General features: G+C 35.1%; 1 protein-coding gene across 2 annotated transcripts in view; it reads left to right on the forward strand.

The window, feature by feature from the left end:
- The window catches only part of EXOC6 (exocyst complex component 6), a 796,835-nt gene extending 779,407 nt beyond the window's left edge, over nt 1-17,428 (forward strand). For both annotated transcript variants that reach the window (XM_053692417.1, XM_053692418.1), the window contains exon 22: nt 16,261-17,428. In XM_053692417.1, coding sequence (XP_053548392.1) covers nt 16,261-16,393 — 133 coding nt within the window. In that variant the 3' untranslated portion in view covers nt 16,394-17,428. The remainder of the gene's footprint in view (nt 1-16,260) is intronic.
- The last annotated feature ends 4,537 nt before the right edge of the window (nt 17,429-21,965 follow it).

The following is a 21,965-nucleotide window of genomic DNA, read 5'->3' on the forward strand; positions in this document are numbered from 1 at the left end:
GAAAGGGTAAATCACTAATTCCAATGTTCCCAAGGGCTACTCTCTCCAGAGAATGAATACAAAAATTGTTCACTTTCTAATATCCATTAAATCGACAGTCTAGGGGGCCAATTTATCATTGTGCGAGCACTGTAGCGGATCATGTCCACTGCACATCGATAAATGCCAATAGCATACGCAGTCTGCATTTATCATTGCACAAGCATTTCTCGTGAAATTCTTGTGCAATGCTGCACCCTGCACATTCGCAGCAAATAGTCCGCTAAGGTGCTTCTTAACTCTGGTTTCGGGCAAGCTTGAAGGCTTGCACGGTACTGCCGCATACGGGGCATGATATATCGGCCCCTAGATGTTAATACATTGCACTTTTGAATGAAAGCATTTTTGCAATATATGTGCATAAGCAAAATGATTTTATTAAAAAATATTACTGTGCATAAAATATGCTTCATGCAGCAGAATTTTGAATGTTGTGTCTTTTTTTGATTGTTGACGATGACTTAATTTACATGATACAAAATACTGCAGGCTCTCTGAGCAGATGCACTGTTTAAAATACTGGTGCATTAAACATATTTATATATGCTTTGCAGTCACATGCACAGTAAAAGTTTGCACTGGAAACAGTGATAGCTCATACTAGGCCCATTTTTCCTTGCAAGTGTACAGGGAGTGCAGAATTATTAGGCAAATGAGTATTTTGACCACATCATCCTCTTTATGCATGTTGTCTTACTCCAAGCTGTATAGGCTCGAAAGCCTACTACCAATTAAGCATATTAGGTGATGTGCATCTCTGTAATGAGAAGGGGTGTGGTCTAATGACATCAACACCCTATATCAGGTGTGCATAATTATTAGGCAACTTCCTTTCCTTTGGCAAAATGGGTCAAAAGAAGGACTTGACAGGCTCAGAAAAGTCAAAAATAGTGAGATATCTTGCAGAGGGATGCAGCACTCTTAAAATTGCAAAGCTTCTGAAGCGTGATCATCGAACAATCAAGCGTTTCATTCAAAATAGTCAACAGGGTCGCAAGAAGCGTGTGGAAAAACCAAGGCGCAAAATAACTGCCCATGAACTGAGAAAAGTCAAGCGTGCAGCTGCCAAGATGCCACTTGCCACCAGTTTGGCCATATTTCAGAGCTGCAACATCACTGGAGTGCCCAAAACCACAAGGTGTGCAATACTCAGAGACATGGCCAAGGTAAGAAAGGCTGAAAGACGACCACCACTGAACAAGACACACAAGCTGAAACGTCAAGACTGGGCCAAGAAATATCTCAAGACTGATTTTTCTAAGGTTTTATGGACTGATGAAATGAGAGTGAGTCTTGATGGGCCAGATGGATGGGCCCGTGGCTGGATTGGTAAAGGGCAGAGAGCTCCAGTCCGACTCAGACGCCAGCAAGGTGGAGGTGGAGTACTGGTTTGGGCTGGTATCATCAAAGATGAGCTTGTGGGGCCTTTTCGGGTTGAGGATGGAGTCAAGCTCAACTCCCAGTCCTACTGCCAGTTTCTGGAAGACACCTTCTTCAAGCAGTGGTACAGGAAGAAGTCTGCATCCTTCAAGAAAAACATGATTTTCATGCAGGACAATGCTCCATCACACGCGTCCAAGTACTCCACAGCGTGGCTGGCAAGAAAGGGTATAAAAGAAGAAAATCTAATGACATGGCCTCCTTGTTCACCTGATCTGAACCCCATTGAGAACCTGTGGTCCATCATCAAATGTGAGATTTACAAGGAGGGAAAACAGTACACCTCTCTGAACAGTGTCTGGGAGGCTGTGGTTGCTGCTGCACGCAATGTTGATGGTGAACAGATTAAAACACTGACAGAATCCATGGATGGCAGGCTTTTGAGTGTCCTTGCAAAGAAAGGTGGGTATATTGGTCACTGATTTGTTTTTGTTTTGTTTTTGAATGTCAGAAATGTATATTTGTGAATGTTGAGATGTTATATTGGTTTCACTGGTAAAAATAAATAATTGAAATGGGATATATTTGTTTTTTGTTAAGTTGCCTAATAATTATGCACAGTAATAGGCACCTGCACACACAGATATCCCCCTGAAATATCTAAAACTAAAAACAAACTAAAAACTACTTCCAAAAATATTCAGCTTTGATATTAATGAGTTTTTTGGGTTCATTGAGAACATGGTTGTTGTTCAATAATAAAATTAATCCTCAAAAATACAACTTGCCTAATAATTCTGCACTCCCTGTATAACAAAAATGATTCTATTCAAAAGGGAAATGCACTGGTGATGTACATTTTAATTTTGGCTGGATTGTCCCTTTTTAAACAAATTTTATAATCTACTGGTTAGCACTAACTGGCAGATCCAGATCTACAATTTGGGCACACCTGTTATACTTCACTTATTTTTTTGCACAAGTTGTATTTCTGGAAAATTACCTAGAAGAAAATAATAAATCCACAATGTATCCAGCACCAAACACACAAAACTGTGTGCAAGCTGAAATAGGGGTACTGTAAAACCCCACAAGTATATACTGTAAACAAGGTAACAGCCACAGCACTTGAACATAATCAAGAGTACATAGCCCGAAACTTTGTTCTTTTTATCTTGTACCTGCTCCTATTGTCAACATGGAATAAAGCATTATTAAAGGGATAGTAAACCCAATTTTGTTTTTCATGATTCAGATAGAGCATGCAATTTTTTTTAAAAAATCTTTATTTACCACCAACAATGCAATACAGGATATGCAAGGTAAACTTAATCCCTGCCTATGATACCATTAGAAGGATACTTCATATACGTATAAAACAGTTACATGATAATTTTTAAAAAAAAGAAATTTCAATATATATCTTTCCAGTATTAATTGCACATTGTTGGAATTTTATATTTTATCGAAGAAGGGGAGAGAAAATAATAATAAAAAAAAAAAAGAAGGAAGAAGAAAAAAAAAAAAAAGGGGGGGGAGGGAAGGGAGGGGGGCAACCAGTTTACCATATCCCAAGCAGGGCCATGCAATTTTAAGCAACTTTCTTCTTCTTCTTTTTTTTTTTTTTTTGAGAGAAGATGAAAATCAACCAAAGGAGAAAAAAAATCAATTCACATATGTAGACTACATTATAGTCTAATCTTGAGGCACAGCTCCATTAATAGGATATTTTTTTACCATTCTCTCTCTTTCTCTTCCCCTCTACACCTCTTTTTTATCCATAAATAATATACATTCCTCAGCATAGTTCTAAGATGGAGGACAATCCCCTCCATAATAAACATTATTCAAAAAATAAATAAATAGGTAACAGCAGTTTTTCAGCTTCTAAAAACAGGAACATAACAAAACAGGTCAAGACAAAAAAAAAAAACTCCCTCTCCTCATCTACTCACTCAAAAGAGCCATTCCCATTTTAGCCTAAAGCTTAAGATATATTCTGTGTTTTCAAATAGTTTGATTACTAGTTTTTGTTCCTCCACATCTAACATCTTAATCAATTTTTCCCATTTTGCAAAGAACCTTTCGATATTAACCTCTAATTTAAACCAGATATCATTTTGTTCTATGAGGAATTGATTATAAATGACCTATTTGAAGGCTTTAAAGGATGGTGGAGTCACTTGTTTCCAACCTTTCAAAATCTGATTCCTGACGATTAAAATTACCATTGTCAAAAATGTCCTCCATTGGGAGAATTTATTTTCAAAATTGACAAAAATAATATGTTCCCCTTGTAAATGCAATTGCATTCCGAAGATCTTATTAATCCAGAAGTTTACCCTTTTCCAAAAATGTTGTATCTTTGGGCATAACCAGAAGCAGTGTATCAAATTTGCTCTATTATAGCTACATTTTGTGCAGGAAGTTCCTTCCTTCGAATCCCCCCACTTAGAGATCTTTTCAGGTGTAATGTATGCCATCCAAATAATTTTAATATGCTGTCCCCATGTAAGTGCCGATAATGATGCTTCCTCTACTCTCTCCATACTTTTCAGAACAGTTTTTTCATTTATATTAGCAAAATACATCTTTCGCCATTTTATAATCCTTCTATACAGGTATTTTTTATAGTCTTTATTATTTACAATATTATATAATAGTGAGATTGAGTATTTGCCCCTTTTAAAGGCTTTAATCACTGGGGTTAGTACAAAAGCCTCCCACTTATTTGTATCTGAATAAGTGTCAGGCAATAATGCCTGATTTGCAAAAAAGAAAAGTAATGCTAATTTGTCAATGAAAATTTATTTTTGGAGCATTAAAAATCTACTATTTTGGATGTTACTCCGGATTCATAATCTTTATTTATCAGCTGAGCTATGTTGACTAGACCCTTGTCTCTCCATTGTAAGAATATTTTAGAAGAAAGTCCTTGTTTAAACTCATAATTACCCTCAATAGATAAAAATTGCGAAACGGCAAAATTGATATCTAAATATTTACAAATCCTGTGCCATGCCACAACTGTATCTTTATAGAATTCTATTATCTTAATATACACTGGCAGGTTCTTAATCTTTAAATGCAATATATTTTTTTAAATATAGGGGTTCGACTAAATGGGTTTCAATATCCAATAAAGAGAAATGATTGCTTTCCAGTAGCCAGTTCAGAGCAATTTTCGCCACTGCCACTAAATTATAGATTAATATATTAGGTAAGGCCATCCCCAAATATTTATTTTTAAAGACTAATTCTAGGTTTCTTATGACTCCATATATAATATTTTTATTAGCCAAATTAATCCTCTTAGTTTCGGGTTTCTTAATTAATAGTGGGATGTTTTGAAACAAATATAGCAGCCTTGGCAGTGCAATCATCTTGAGTAAGTTTATTTTCCCAAGAAGAGAGAGAGAGAGGAAGTGATTCCCATCTTTTGAGAGTGTCACAAAATTGTTTTACGCCACTACATATATTCAAAACATACCATTCTTCTGGGTTAGTAGACATTTTAATTCCCAGGTATACTAGGCAATGTTTCATTTCCTTAAATACCTTAGTTTCCGAAGCTCCAATTTTTTGGATTCATAATACTTCAGATTTATTCTGATTAATTTTATAATCTGAGACGGATCCAAACCGCTCTATAATTTGGCAGATAGTATTAAAATTTACCCTAGAGTTATTAGAAAATACAAGTAGATCATCTGCATATACTGCTGGATATCATTCCTTAATGCATCAATAATGGTTCTAGCACAATTTTAAAAATAAGAGGGGAAAGGGGACACCCCTGTCTTGTTCCCCAAAGTAACGAGAAGTATGGGGTTTTATTATTATTTATAACCAGTGCAGCGCTTGATTTCCTATATAGCATTTCTATCATATTATAACAATTACCTGAGTATCCAAACTTAATAAGGGAAGTAAGAAGGTGATCCCATGTGACTGAGTCAAACGCCTTACATGCATCTAAAGATGATATAGCTATATCTTTGTGTAATCTCTTTCTTATTGTATTTTTTACTGTACCAGTAGTCTGCAATTGTTAGAAACACCTTCCTTAGATTAGTATTGGAGGAGCGCCCCTTCATAAAACCGGTCTGATCGTCATGAATAATTTAAGTAACTTTCTAATTTACTCCTATTATCCATTTTTATTAATTCTCTTGCTATCTTTTTTGGGGGGAAAAACAGGCATAAAAGCTTTGGAGCCGGCCCATTTTAGGTTCAGAACCTGGGTTGCCCTTGCTGATTGGATGGCTAAATGTAGCCACCAATTAGCAAGCCCTATCCAGGTTACTGAACCAAAAATAGGCCAGCTACAAAGCTTTCATTCCTGGTTTTTCAAATAAAAATACAGAGAATGAAGAAAAATTGATAATAGGAGTAAAATAGAAAGTTACTTAAAATTGCATGCTCTATCTAAATCATGAAAGAAAATATTTGTGTTTACTATTCCTTTAAGTTTCAAGTGGTGCGGCTGTTACCTTGTTTGCACTAGAAGAAAATAATAATTGCATTCATCCAGCAATTACCTGTATTCTAATATCTTACAATTTGCTGTGCAAAATCAACTTTGTTATTTTTTTAAACATATGCCAATCTGTGTGGCGTGCATGTGTTTTGAGTGTGAGTTCATTATCCCACATAGGCTATGTTTGTAATAAATTGTGATCATTTTCAAACCATCTGGAATTCCCATCTTTGGATTGTATAAACCTATGAGCTAGATTACAAATGGCGCGCTAAATAATTTTTTTTTGCTCGCACACTCACTGTGCTCAAAGTAAAAATTAATTGCGGCCACATTAGCGTGAATATTACAAGTTGGAAGTAAAAAGTGAAAGACCTATGAGTGCTACAAGACTTCGGATCGTGTGACTTCTTATACCCATAAATTTCTATGTGGAACACTGTAAAAAAAAAAAACTAACCGTTATTGCTTGCACTCTAAACCGACATGTTAGACCAACTACGCTAAACCCAAAGTGAGTTAGAAATACTTTAAATTACTATGTTCTTCACATATAATTTTTTTTATTTATTTATTTATATACATATACACAGGTGAAACTCGAAAAATTAGAATATCATGCAAAAGTTCATTTATTTCACTAATGCAACTTAAAAGGTGAAACTAATATATGAGATAGACTCATTACATGCAAAGCAATATAGTTCAAGCCGTGATTTGTCATAATTGTGATGATTATGGCTTACAGCTCATGAAAACCCCAAATCCACAATCTCAGAAAATTAGAATATTACATGCAATCAATAAAACAAGGATTGTACATAGAACAATAGCGGACCTCTGAAAAGTATAAGCATACATACTGGGGGGTAGTTATCAAGCCGTCTACTTTTCTGGCTTCGCCGGCCCAATACGTCCGCCTAAGCTCGCCTACCTTCGCTGCCGCGGACCTTGAATACGTTCGCCTAAGTTATCAAATAAAGCTGTCAAAAAGCCGCGGGGCGATGAGCAGCGGACTGTGACAGTTATCACTCATCCGATCTCGCTGCCCTTCGGCTTTTTCCCAGCTTTATTGCTAGCCTGTCACTAAGCACTCACACTAAACTGCACTGTTCTACCCCCTATACCGGCGCCCCCGGAGCCCCCCGCAACTAAATAAAGTTACTAACCCCTAAACCGCCGCTCCTAGACCCTGCCGCAACTCTTATAAATGTATTAACCCCTAAACCGCCGCTCCCGGACACCGCTGCCACCTACAGTATACCTAGTAACCCCTATCCTGCCCCCCCTACACCGTCGCCCTCTATTATAAAATTATTAACCCCTATCCTGCTGATCCCGCACCTCTCCGCAACTAAATAAATAGTTTAACCCCTAAACCGCCGCTCCATGAACCCGCCGCAACCTATATTAAACCTATTAACCCCTATCCTGCCCCCCCTACACCGTCGCCACCTATAATAAATTTATTAACCCCTATCCTGCCCCCCACTACGCCGCCGCCACTGTAATAAAATTATTAACCCCTAAACCTAAGTCTAACCCTAACGCCCCCCTAACTTAAATATTAATTAAATAAATCTAAATAAATTAACTCTTATTAACTAAATGAATCCTATTTAAAACTAAATACTTACCTTTAAAATAAACCCTAATATAGCTACAATATAAATAAGAATTATATTCTAGCTATCTTAGGATTTATATTTATTTGACAGGTAACTTTCAATTTATTTTAACCATGTACAATAACTATTAAATAGTTATTAACTATTTAATAGCTTACCTAGCTAAAATAAAGAGAAATGTACCTGTGAAATAAATCCTAACCTAAGTTACAATTACACCTAACACTACACTATACTTTAATAAATTATTACTATTTAAAACTAAATACTTACCTGTAAAATAAACCCTAAGATAGCTACAATATAATTAATAATTATATTATAGCTATCTTAGGATTTATATTTATTTTACAGGTAACTTTGTATTTATTTTAGCTAGTTAGAATAGTTATTAAATAGTTATTAACTATTTAATAACTACCTAGCTAAAAGAAATACAAAATTACCTGTAAAATAAATCCTAACCTAAGTTACAATTAAACCTAATACTACACTATCATTAAATTAACTAAATAAACTACCTACAAATAACTACAATTAAATACAATTACATAAACTAACTAAAGTACAAAAAATAAAAAAAGCTAAGTTACAAAAAATAAAAAATTAAGTTACAAACATGTTAAAAATATTACAACAATTTTAAGCTACTTACACCTAATCTAAGCCCCCTAATAAAATAACAAACCCCCCAAAATAAGAAAAATCCCTACCCTATTCTAAATTAAATAAATTTCAAAGCTCTTTTACCTTACCAGCCCTTAAAAGGGCCATTTGTGGGGGCATGCCCCAAAAAGTTCAGCTCTTTTGCCTGTAAAAGAAAAATACAACCCCCCCCAACATTAAAACCCACCACCCACATACCCCTAATCTAACCCAAACCCCCCTTACAAAAACCTAACACTAATCCCCTGAAGATCATCCTACCTTGAGTCGTCTTCACTCAGCCGAGCCACCGATGGAACTGAAGAGGACATCCGGAGCGGAAGAAGTTAATCCTCCAAGCGGCGCTGAAGAAATCTTCCATCCGATGAAGTCATCATCCAGGTGGCGCTGAAGAAGTCTTTGATCCGGCCGATGTCATCTTCCAAGAGGCGCTGAAGATGTCTTCTATCCGGGTGAAGTCATCTTCCAAGCCGGGTCTTGAATCTTCCTTCCGCCGACGCGGAACCACCTTCTTCACCGACGGACTACGACGAATGACGGCTCCTTTAAGGGACGTCATCCAAGATGGCGTCCCCTCAATTCCGATTGGCTGATAGGATTCTATCAGCCAATCGGAATTAAGGTAGGAAAAATCTGATTGGAATCAGCCAATCAGATTGAGCTCGCATTCTATTGGCTGTTCCGATCAGCCAATAGAATGCGAGCTCAATCTGATTGGCTGATTGGATCAGCCAATCGGATTGAACTTGAATCTGATTGGCTGATTCCATCAGCCAATCAGATTTTCCTACCTTAATTCCGATTGGCTGATAGAATCCTATCAGCCAATCGGAATTGAGGGGACGCCATCTTGGATGACGTCCCTTAAAGGAGCCGTCATTCGTCGTAGTCCGTCGGTGAAGAAGGTGGTTCCGCGTCGGCGGAAGGAAGATTCAAGACCCGGCTTGGAAGATGACTTCACCCGGATAGAAGACATCTTCAGTGCCTCTTGGAAGATGACATCGGCCGGATCAAAGACTTCTTCAGCGCCGCCTGGATGATGACTTCATCGGATGGAAGATTTCTTCAGCGCCGCTTGGAGGATTAACTTCTTCCGCTCCGGATGTCCTCTTCAGTTCCATCGGTGGCTCGGCTGAGTGAAGACGACTCAAGGTAGGATGATCTTCAGGGGATTAGTGTTAGGTTTTTGTAAGGGGGGTTTGGGTTAGATTAGGGGTATGTGGGTTTTAATGTTGGGGGGGTTGTATTTTTCTTTTACAGGCAAAAGAGCTGAACTTTTTGGGGCATGCCCCCACAAATGGCCCTTTTAAGGGCTGGTAAGGTAAAAGAGCTTTGAACTTTATTTAATTTAGAATAGGGTAGGGATTTTTCTTATTTTGGGGGGTTTGTTATTTTATTAGGGGGCTTAGATTAGGTGTAAGTAGCTTAAAATTGTTGTAATATTTTTAACGTGTTTGTAACTTATTTTTTATTTTTTGTAACTTAGCTTTTTTTATTTTTTGTACTTTAGTTAGTTTATGTAATTGTATTTAATTGTAGTTATTTGTAGGTAGTTTATTTAGTTAATTTAATGATAGTGTAGTATTAGGTTTAATTGTAACTTAGGTTAGGATTTATTTTACAGGTAATTTTGTATTTCTTTTAGCTAGGTAGTTATTAAATAGTTAATAACTATTTAATAACTATTCTAACTAGCTAAAATAAATACAAAGTTACCTGTAAAATAAATATAAATCCTAAGATAGCTATAATATAATTATTAATTATATTGTAGCTATATTCGGGTTTATTTTAAAGGTAAGTATTTAGTTTTAAATAGGATTCATTTAGTTAATAAGAGTTAATTTATTTAGATTTATTTAATTAATTATTTAAGTTAGGGGGGCGTTAGGGTTAGGGTTAGACTTAGGTTTAGGGGTTAATAATTTTATTACAGTGGCGGCGGCGTAGTGGGGGGCAGGATAGGGGTTAATAAATTTATTATAGGTGGCGACGGTGTAGGGGGGGCAGGATAGGGGTTAATACATTTAATATAGGTTGCGGCGGGTTCAGGGAGCGGCGGTTTAGGGGTTAATACATTTATTATAGTTGCGATGGGCTCCGGGAGCGGCGGTTTAGGGGGTAATAACTTTATTTAGTTGCGGCGGTGTAGGGGGGGTCAGATTAGCGGTGTTTAGACTCGGGGTACATGTTAGGGTGTTAGGTGTAGACAGCTCCCATAGGAATCAATGGGATGTCTTTCAGCAGCGAACTTGTACTTTCGCTATGGTCAGACTCCCATTGATTCCTATGGGATCCGCCGCCTCCAGGCTGGCGCTTTGAAAACCAGGTACGCTGGGCCGTAAAAGTGCCGAGCGTACCTGCTAGTTTTTTGATAACTAGCAAAAGTAGTGAGAATGTGCCGCACTTGTGTGCGGAACATCTGGAGTGACGTAAGAATCGATCTGTGTCGGACTGAGTCCGGCGGATCGAAGTTTACGTCACAAAATTCTACTTTTGCCGGTCTCGAGCCTTTGATAACTAAGGCGAATCAGCCTCGCCACAAATACGCTGCGGAATTCCAGTGTATTTGAGGTTGACGGCTTGATAACTAGGCCCCACTGTATGTACTCAGTACTTGGTTTGGGCCGGTTTTGCAGCAATTACTGCCTCAATGCAGTGTGGCATGGAAGCTATCACCCTGTGGCACTGCTGAAGTGTTATGGAAGACCAGGATGCTTCAATAGCGGCCTTCAGCTCTTTTGCATTGTTCGGTCTCATGTCTCTCATCTTTCTCTTGGCAATGCCCCATAGATTCTCTATGGGGTTCAGGTCAGGCGAGTTTGCTGGCCAATCAAGCACAGTAATCCCACAGTCATTGAACCAGGTTTTAGTGCTTTTGGCAGTGTGGGCAGGTGCCAAGTCCTGCTGGAAAATGAAGTCAGCATCCCCATAGAGCTTGTCTGCGGAAGGAAGTATGAAGTACTCCAAAATCTCCTGGTAGACGGCTGCATTGACCCTGGACTTAATGAAGCACAGTGGACCAACACCAGCAGATGACATGGCTCCCCAAATCAGCACAGACTGTGGAAACTTCACACTGGACTTAAAGCATCTTGCAGTGTGTGCCTCTCCATTCTTCCTCCATACTCTGGGTCCTTGGTTTCCAAATAAGATGCGAAATTTGCTCTCATCAGAAAAGAGGACTTTGGACCACTGAGCAACAGACCAGGTCTGTTTTTTTTTTTAGCCCAGGTAAGACGCTTCTGACGTTGTTTGATGTTCAGGAGTGGCTTGACAAGAGGAATACGACATTTGAATCCCATGTCCAGGATCCGTCTGTGTGTGGTAGCTCTTGATGCACTGACTCCAGCCTCAGTCCACTCCTTGTGAAAGTCCCCAACACTTTTGAATGGCCTTTTACTGACAATCCTCTCCAGGCTGCGGTCATCCCTGCTGCTTGTGCACCTTTTTCTTCCACACTTTTCCCTTCCACATAACTTTCTATTAATGTGCTTTGATACAGCACTTTGGGAACATCCAACTTCTTTTGCAATTACCTTTTGAGGCTTTCCCTCCTTATGGAGGGTGTCAATGATGGTTTTCTGCACAACTGTCAGGTCAGCAGTCTTTCCCATGATTGTGATTCCTACTGAACCAGACTGAGAGACCATTTAAAGGCTCAGGAACCCTTTGCATGTGTTATGGCTTAATAAGCTGATTAGAGTGGAACACTTTGAACCTAGAATATTGCACCTTTTCACAATATTCTAATTTTCTGAGATTGTGGATTTGGGCTTTTAATGAGCTGTAAGCCATAATCATCACAATTATGACAAATCCCGGCTTGAACTATCTTGCTTTGCATGTAATGAGTCTATCTCATATATTAGTTTCACCTTTTTAAGTTGCATTAGTGAAATAAATTAACTTTTGCACAATATTCTAATTTCACCTGTATATATATATATATATATATATATATTTTATTTTTTTACCTATATATCTATATAAATATATACAGGCATAGATATAAAGATATAGATATATATTGTATATACACATGTGTGTATATATATATATACTGTATATAGTATATTCCCTGTGCAATATCAAATGTCAAAATATTCAAAATTGTATCACCTCTCAATAATTGGAATATTTCTAAGGGACAAGTAGAGTATTTCCTCTTATGAACAATAAAAAAACAAATACTTTAAAAAGACTATACTGAAAATACAGGCCCCAATGTAGAAACTGTATATGTATACATGCGTATTTATGTGTATATATGTATGTATGTATTTACTCATATAAACACAAATATATATATATATATATATATATATATAGGGATGAGTATATATATATATATGTGTGTGTGTATGTGTATATGTGTGTGTATATATATATTGGAATGATTCAGTGCTAGGAGACTAATGAGGGTTTATTTGTCTTATTTCACATATGTATTCCCATCTATTTCATACATATGTTTAAGACAGAAACTATTTAAGTATCCAATAGTCCCACATAAGATTTAAATTGGATAGTCTTTGGAGCCGTAATTTTTCATACAGTCTGTAGTACTGGTTCCTGTGTGCCACAAAACCTGGCAGCCCGTCTGTTAAGGAGCAATCTCCCATAGAGAGAGGTCCCTCCCGTGTGTCTGAAAAGGTATAGAGATAGACAAGCGCACAGAGGCACTCCTAGTGTAATACGTTTTTTATGTTTTTTTTGTACACATGAAAAAAGAAGAAATGTCCGCACTCACTTGGTTTTACCTCATCCAATATGAGGTATTTAATCAGCACTGTGTTAGTAGATGTTAACTCCTTATTGACTCCTTGGTCTGAAGTCCTCTAGTATCTCTTGAATGTCCCAGTGGTTTCAGGATACTTTAGAGATGATATCCCATCAAAACTATGGAACTTGCCACCGATAATAAGGGGTTAAGGGATTCCACTGCTATTGTAACTGTAGTTTCAGCTTTGTTAAGGAATGTGTTTGCTCCGTGTGTGAACACTGAGTGTCGTGATGTGTGGCGGGGGGCGGAGCCTAGCGCGTTTCACAACCAATTCGTTGCTTCTACAGAGAAGTTATAGTTTGTGCTTGAGTGAAAGATGAAACTGCACTACAGTTTCAGCTTTCGTTCAAGCACAAACTATAACTTTCAACTTGTAATACCATCGCCAGTTAGTGCGGTCGCAATACCAATTGAAAGTATAGGCTGCACTCTAGCAAAGTTGGTTGCGCTAACTTATCTGGTTAACGCACATTACCATGGACTTGTAATATCAAGGTTGCGTGCTAATGGTAGTGCACTCCAGCAACATCCCTTATCGCACCCGTACTATCATTAGTGCGCCACTTGTAATCTGGCCATATATGTGACAGGCATTATCCCAGAAGCATAAACAAAAAAAACAAAAACAAAAATAGCAATAAGCAGTTAATAGGAAAATAAAGTCTAATAAAAATGGATTCATTATTGCTGATGATTGGCAGGATGTTACAGTCTTAGAGGCCTATGTATCAAAGGTCTTGCGGACCTGATCCGACAGTGTGGATCAGGTCCGCAAGACCTCGCTGAATGCGGAGAGCAATACGCTCTCCGTATTTAGCATTGCACTAGCACACGCCACCCCCTGCAGACTCACGGCCAATCGGCCACCAGCAGGGAGGTGTCAATCAACCCAATCGTACTCGATCGGGTTGAATTATGGCGATTCCTGTCCGCTTGCTCAGAGCAGACGGACAGGGTTATGGAGCAGCGTTTTTTTAATCGCTGCTTCATAACTGCTGTATCTGGCGAGTCTGAAGACTCGCCAGAAACACGGGCTTACAAGCTCCATACGGAGCTTGATAAATGGGCCTCACTATCTCAATTGAAAACACAGGTGAAATGAACAATGTCTCGTCATTATGTGTTCATTTTAGAACATCCAAAATCTTAATTACTATTATGAGAAAACTTTACGTTGTTCATATTTGATAGTTTAAAAGTATATACATTTTGTGTGCAGGGTCACTACCAGGTAGTAATAACCACAACATGGAAATAACTGGAATTATTTATTTTCTCAACAAATACATTTCACAGTCACTATTTTTAATAGAGGCTCCATTTATATAAGCAATAATTGTCATCATAATTATTAGATTGAACGGCATATCACTGTTTTTCCCAAGTATGTTCACAAATTGTGTTTTAATAGGTTTTAACATGGTATTTTAGTTGCAAAATGAAAATAATTATGTTCAAGAAAACACCCTTTGAAAAGTCTCATATCATTTGTATATATGGTCATTTTTGTGAAGACAGAACCCCCCCCCCCCCACACACACACACACACACAGTCCCATGGCTTTGAATTACGGTGAAGTATTATCCTGTTTAAAGAGATGCTTAGATAAAAGTGAGATATTCATTATACCCCATTTGAGTGGAGTAGAAAATAAATGCACAATATGCTGAGGTAAATTACAATTTTTAAACATTTTATAATATATTAATATTAGTGTTTAATGCCTGCCCTATATTATATATTATCATTAAATGGAAACTGTTGTAAGCTTTCCTAAGTCAGTATATACAGACTTCACACATCAGACCCCAAACTAGATGCATAGCTAAGTAGCCTATTTATACCAGCTGTGACAAACATTAATCATCAAACCCTATATGTGCCTTCAGCAACTCCTTTTGATGAATGTCAAACCCGTCCTTAGATCAGCAAGAAGCCCAGTGCACACTCTTTGTAGCATTTTATAACCATACTTATAAAAACCATCAGGTACAGCAAAATTAGTTTTATTGTCAGTGCCTCAGGTTCACATCTTCTCCATGTCTCTTAATTTAAAATGTGTTGAATCAGATGCTAAATTATCCTTAACTGTGTTTCAGCCACACTGTTAAAGGGACATAATACTCATATGCTAAATCACTTGGAAGTGATGCAGCATAACTGTAAAAAGCTGACATGAAAATATCACCTGAACATCTCTTGGATAAAAAGGAATATATTTTACCTCTAAATGTCTTCAGCTCACCAGAGTAAGTGTTCTGTGAACAGTTATACTTCAGCTGCTGCCCAGTTGCATGTTGAAAATGAAAAACAAAACAAAAAAATAGCCAATCAGCATCTGCAGTGTTGAGGTCATGCTTTGCTTTTATCTCATGAGATTTCACTGAAATCTCATATAATTTTATAGTAAACTTCCTTAAACTGAATAGGAAACTAACATGACTGTGCCTGCACTAGCCAGATGCACAATCCCTTGCAAGACCTGGGACTTGCATCCTGATTGGCTGTTTAAAGTCTCTTTACATTGGGGTGTAAATACTTAGGAAATTTTGAGGTAAAATATCTTCCATTTTTGCATAGAGATGTTCAGGTGATATTTTCAAGTCGACTTTTTACAGCTATGTTACATCACTTTCAAGTGCTTCAACATTTGGGTATCATGTCCCTTTAAACAAATTTTATTTATAATAGGTGTAATTAAAAAAAATAGGAAAATGAAGAGTTTAATTTCTTAATTAAATATACAAAAGCTGTGAAATTCCTCATTTATGTGCTTATTTTATGTAAATTTGAAAATTAAATTTGATTTTCCTCTACCGCATGCCCACTACCAAATTTTGCTTGGTTAATAAATTGCACTTTTTCTATTGGTAGTTGCAGCAGCATATGTGGGAACTCAGAATTTGCATTTAAAATTATACATACAGTGCACAGTTAGCACAACATATTCAAAAGTACAGTGCCTTGGGGGGTATAATACTTTCAGGGACCTGAATGCAGTTTTCTTCTTGCAAGATACATGCTAATACTCTGTTGGAATAAAGAATTTATTATAGTTGTCCGTATATCAACACAGTTATAAAATATCACTTTTAATATTTTTTTATTTTTATGGAGAAAGGCAAAATATATGTATAACATTTCTCAAGTCTTTTGAGGTTTATATAGATATAGAGATCAGTGTATGAATGGTTAGAGAGATAGAGTGTGTGGTTTCTCCCTGTCAATTTGGCTTTTACCTTCTATTTTAAAGCTTTCACGTCTTCTATTTTATTTACAGGATGAAAGACAGCAACAAGAAGAATAATATATTTTCTCAGTTCAGAAAGAATGATCGAGACAAGCAAAAGTTAATAGAAACTGTAGTCAAACAGCTCAGGATCCTGGTTAATGGGATGTCACAGCACACATAGAGCCAAGCTCTGCACGTCAAAGCTGCAAATCATGTCGTTTTGTTTTCATTTTATCCGGCAAATAGCAAACGCTTAATTATGTTGAGGGCCTGATTGTTACAATGAAAATGTTGTGTTCAGGGTTTCTTATTAAATTTGCATTTTATATATCACAGACAAGTTGTATTAAACAGTACTGTAAAATAAAAAAAACATACAAATGTACAGTTGATAAGAAATGTAAATATGTTATATAATACTCTTGCTTACAAACAAACCCCATGCTACGTTTATGTTTCGGAAGTTAACAGAAAGTTACTAGAGTTTTTACATTCAGATTTGAAGCTATGAATATTGGATGTTGAACTATTTGGATGACAGGAAGGAATGAAATCCAGTGCTACTGAATGGGTTGAAGTCTTCTCTTGCTGTTAAAGGGACATTAAACACTTTGAGATGGTAATATAAAATGATAAATCATATATTTCAAAAGAAAAACTCTGCAATATACTTGGGAGCTTTTCAGTTCCTGTTACAAATGAAGTGCAGAACATTTATATTCCACAAAGCCATTGGCTGCACACTCTAGTGACCTATTTTAACTGTCCCTAATTGGCCACAGCAGATAAGGTAACCTAAGTTACAACATGGCAGCTCCCATTGTTTTATAGACACTAAAACTACACTTATTTTGTCAATATTTAAATGAAACTTTAAAAAAAATGCATCTACGTGTTATTCTCAGACTAATCTTTTCTTTGAATGCATGATTCTATCTAGCATTTATTTAGTGTTTAATGTCCCTTTAAGGCGACAGGATGGGATTTAGGGCAATATACTTTTGTGATGCACAGTATTCATTTTCTGATCTATTCAGGTTGCGCTTAGGTTTTAAAGTGTTTTCATACCCAAGTGTAATAAATTGAACAAATATTGTAGTAATACAATCCATTGGTTCCTGTTTCTCAGGGTTTTGTTTTTGAATTGTACTCTGTATATATTTAATTTGTATTGCTCTATATTTGAAACCTGAAAAATTAAAAACTGTTGACAAAACATTATAAATCTCTATTTATTGTATCTCCATTTTATACTATCACTGCGTTTTGATGGATAGATAATAGATAGATCGAATATAAACAGATAGATGATAGATAGATAGATAGATAGATAGATAGATAGAAAATAGATTGATAGATGGAAGACAGATAGATAGATAGATAGATAGATAGATAGACCGTTAGATAGAATGATAGACAGATATATAGATAGATAGAAAATACATAGATGGATGAATGGATAGATTGATACTAGATAGATAAATAGATAGATTGCTAGATAGATAGATATACAGATGGATAGATGGATGATAGAAATATAGATAGATACCATTTTAAAAATTACATTTTCCATATATTTACTAAACACAACTGAGCCAAATATATAAATATTTATATTTACAGATGTATTTTGTTTTTCAAATGAACCATTATAATTTAATCTTATTTACTAACATATGGGCTCTCTCTAAAGATGAGATAAATAATTTAAGAAAATATTTCATAAGCTACACTATGTTGTTGTTTCTGGAACAATAGAATAATATATCTAAATTTTAACTAAGCATCTGTACCTGTGTTTATGCAAACATGGATCTGGTGCGGTACACTCCTGCTTATTTGCAAATACCATTTTGTTCTCAATAAAATATACTTAATCACTTAGCATTTCACAGATATTGGCCTTGGTGTTTATCCAAATAGCTATTGGCAGACTTTGTATCCCTGGAAGAAATAGAGGTCTTAAGCCCTGTATGAGGCAAACTACTTTCCTTTTATTGCAGTTTGTGATCAGGGGAATTGACTATCTTGGGAGTTACATTTGAAGCTGTAAATTATTGAGAGTAGGCTCAAACTCTAAGAGATTTATACTGATGGAGCTATAAATTATTACCAAATGTATTTCATTTCTGCACTCCCACGGATAATGCGTGAATGTGGAAAGACATATGTATATTGATTGAGGTTATATGTCCATTTCTATGACTTTCAATATAATAAGGTAAATATCTACAATGTGAGTCAATAATGATATCATATTTGGGGAGTCAATAGTTTTAGCCCTTATGGTAATGAAACAATGATTTTTGGGGCAACAATACTAGAAATATGATTAATTTCAAAAATAGATAGATGATTGATAAATAGATATATGATAGATAGATAGATAGTATTAGCCCTTATGGTAATGAAGCAATGATTTTTGGGGCAACGATACTAGAAATATTATTAATTTAAAAAATAGATAGATAGATAATTGATAGATACATATATAGATGATAGATAGATAGATAGATAGATAGATAGATAGATAGATAGATAGATAGATAGTATTAGCCCTTATGGTAATGAAGCAATTATTTTTGGGGCAACAATACTAGAAATATGATTAATTTCAAAAATAGATATATGATAGATAGATGATAGTTAGAGCGATAGATAGATAAATGAGATTGATTGATAGATATATAAATGATAGATTGATAGATCAATAATAGATATTTGCACTTTGCACACACACACATATATGTAAATAAAGGAAAAAACTAACTTAAAAAATAAATTGGTACACAACCGATCCTAAGTGAAAGAACTCATATTAGGAATGTGTCAGATTTCTTTTGCTTTCTCTGTTTTCAGTCACGTGACACTTAAAGTGACAGATGTTGGGATATGGTTACTTTATAGCAGTTTTACAATAAAAGCCATGTTGTATCCTAACAATCTGTTCACAAATTGTGCCATTATTTTTGAGCAAAATCTGTTTTTAGACATGTATGTTTATATTTACAATGCCATTGAGACTGCAGTTGAAACATGGATAATTATGGATGTGAATTTGATAAGAAATGCAGAAGGACAATTTTATTAATAAAAAAAAAACTTTGGTTACTGCAACACGAGCACAAAAGTATATGATAGATAGATAGAGAGATAGATAGATACATAGATAAATAGATGATTGATAGAGATAGATAGATAGATACATACATACATAGATACATACATAGATAGATAAATAGATGATAGATAGATAGATAGATAGATAGATACATACATACATACATAGATGATAGATAAATAGATAGATAGCTACATAGATAGGTAATTATATTATTGATAGATAATTATATTATAAACAGAGCCATTCCGTTTGAATTATATAAATTGATTGTTTTATTAAAACAGTTGTCATTAATGAAGATATTTCTATTACATCCATACAACATACAGTGTTATATCTTTACTGATTCTTTAAAACGTTCTAGCACTAACTGAAATCTTTTGCACTATTCACAGAGTCAATTACATGCAGTTAATAAAAAAAAATGATTTAATTGTTTTATTTCCCAAACTGCAGCAGGTGTTACCTGTTTAGGAAATTACACATAGTGTAAAGTGATAGTACTGAACAGTAAAACAAACTAAACAAAATATCTCACTAACATTAAATCCTCAAAACACTAGAAGTAGCAGTAATACTAATTCTCAAATTACATGTTTGCAATTGTGTAACGTGCAACCTTTCCCACGTTGGTAATGCAATATTGAGGGAAACAAACCACATATTTATATATATTTATTTATAGGTATATATTATTCTGCTGAGTTATTAAAAAATACCTCAAATACTTCAGAGCAGTTTCAGTTATTATTGCTATTATTATTTCCACTAATGATATTGTATTGTAAGACCTTAGACTGTATACTCTCTATATTGTTTCTTTTAAAGACTTCAATTTAATTACAAAATATGGGACATTTGGTGCATTAATATATCTTAAATAACTATACTGTGTTATTAAAAATAAATACAAGGTAGAACTTCTACACATCAAGTAGTAATGAAGTATATACAGCATATAGTATATAGTAATGAAGTATATACAGCATATATATATATATATACAGCATATAGTATATAGTAATGAAGTATATACAGCATATATATATATATATACAGCATATAGTATATAGTAATGAAGTATATACAGCATATATATATATATACAGCATATAGTATATAGTAATGAAGTATATACAGCATATATATATATATATACAGCATATAGTATATAGTAATGAAGTATATACAGCATATATATATATATATATACAGCATATAGTATATAGTAATGAAGTATATACAGCATATATATATATATATATATATATATATACAGCATATAGTATATAGTAATGAAGTATATACAGCATATATATATATATATACAGCATATAGTATATAGTAATGAAGTATATACAGCATATATATATATACAGCATATAGTATATAGTAATGAAGTATATACAGCATATATATATACAGCATATAGTATATAGTAATGAAGTATATACAGCATATATATATATAAAATTATATAAAATTGTCTATTTGAGATTGATCAATTACATTAGCATGCCCTTCAGAATAATACATTTCTAGTTGGGCTATTTGCCACTGGCTACCTGTTTTTATAGGAGAATTCTACTGGGAGGCACTATCTCTAGTCCCTCCTCCTCCTATCTCAGTGAGAGCTGTCACATTACCCCAGCTTCTGTCTCACTGTCACATTCATTCAATCAATATCATTACATCCGTAACCAATCATGAAGCATCTTTTCAGCTACTTAATTATGCAGAAGAAATGTCATTTGTGTAGGTGGGGCATATATTAAGCCAAATATATATAAATATAGCCCAAGAGGAAAGTTTACCATAAACACTAGAGGGATGGTCTAGGACCAGATTTTCTAAAAATAACTTTTACCTATGGACACACTTCTAGAAAAAATTGGTAAGTATTAAATCTCTATCCCAGAAATCTATATTATTAATGCAAAAAAATATTTTAAACACTTGTTTAAAAGTTTTCTTATAATTGTAGAATACATTAAGAAATAATTCATTTTCCATTGTCCTCTTTCTCTAACAGCACTTAAACCATCTGTCTTATATGCAGATATAAGAAAATTGCAGACAATGGCTTAAGAACTTTCAGATTTCTAGCCTGAAGCAATACCTCTTTATCTAGCAGGAATAAATCTTCTAAAACTATACATTTGGGGACACTAAATATATCACGCCACATAAAATAACAGATATAAAATAACATTAAAGTTGGAATTTTATCCCCTTATAATCTATATACCTTGGTCACTAGTATATCATCTTTATCATTATTTTTTTTTTTTTTTTTTTTTGCTGTGCCAAAAATTAATTGCTTTAACAAAACATCAATTAGGAAAACCTGAAAAAGAATGCCTTTTTTTAAATTGATTATTTGCATGTCTATGTCTTGGGTATTTTCCTAGATTGTTAATCACTGTTAAGATTCCTAGAACACAGAAACGCCTCCCAGTATCAATGAAGCCATTTCAGCTCAGTGAACAGCACTCACTCTACTGGTATTCACAGAGCAGCTGGTGGCACTTTCAAAGTTTCCCTAGTAAAGCTGGTTTTAATCTTTTTAGTATCAAAGGAGCGTAACTGAGCAAGTTGAAATCCTGAATTCCAACTGTCTGGACACAAG

The sequence above is a fragment of the Bombina bombina genome, chromosome 9 (assembly GCF_027579735.1).
Source record: "Bombina bombina isolate aBomBom1 chromosome 9, aBomBom1.pri, whole genome shotgun sequence".
NCBI lineage: Eukaryota > Metazoa > Chordata > Amphibia > Anura > Bombinatoridae > Bombina > Bombina bombina.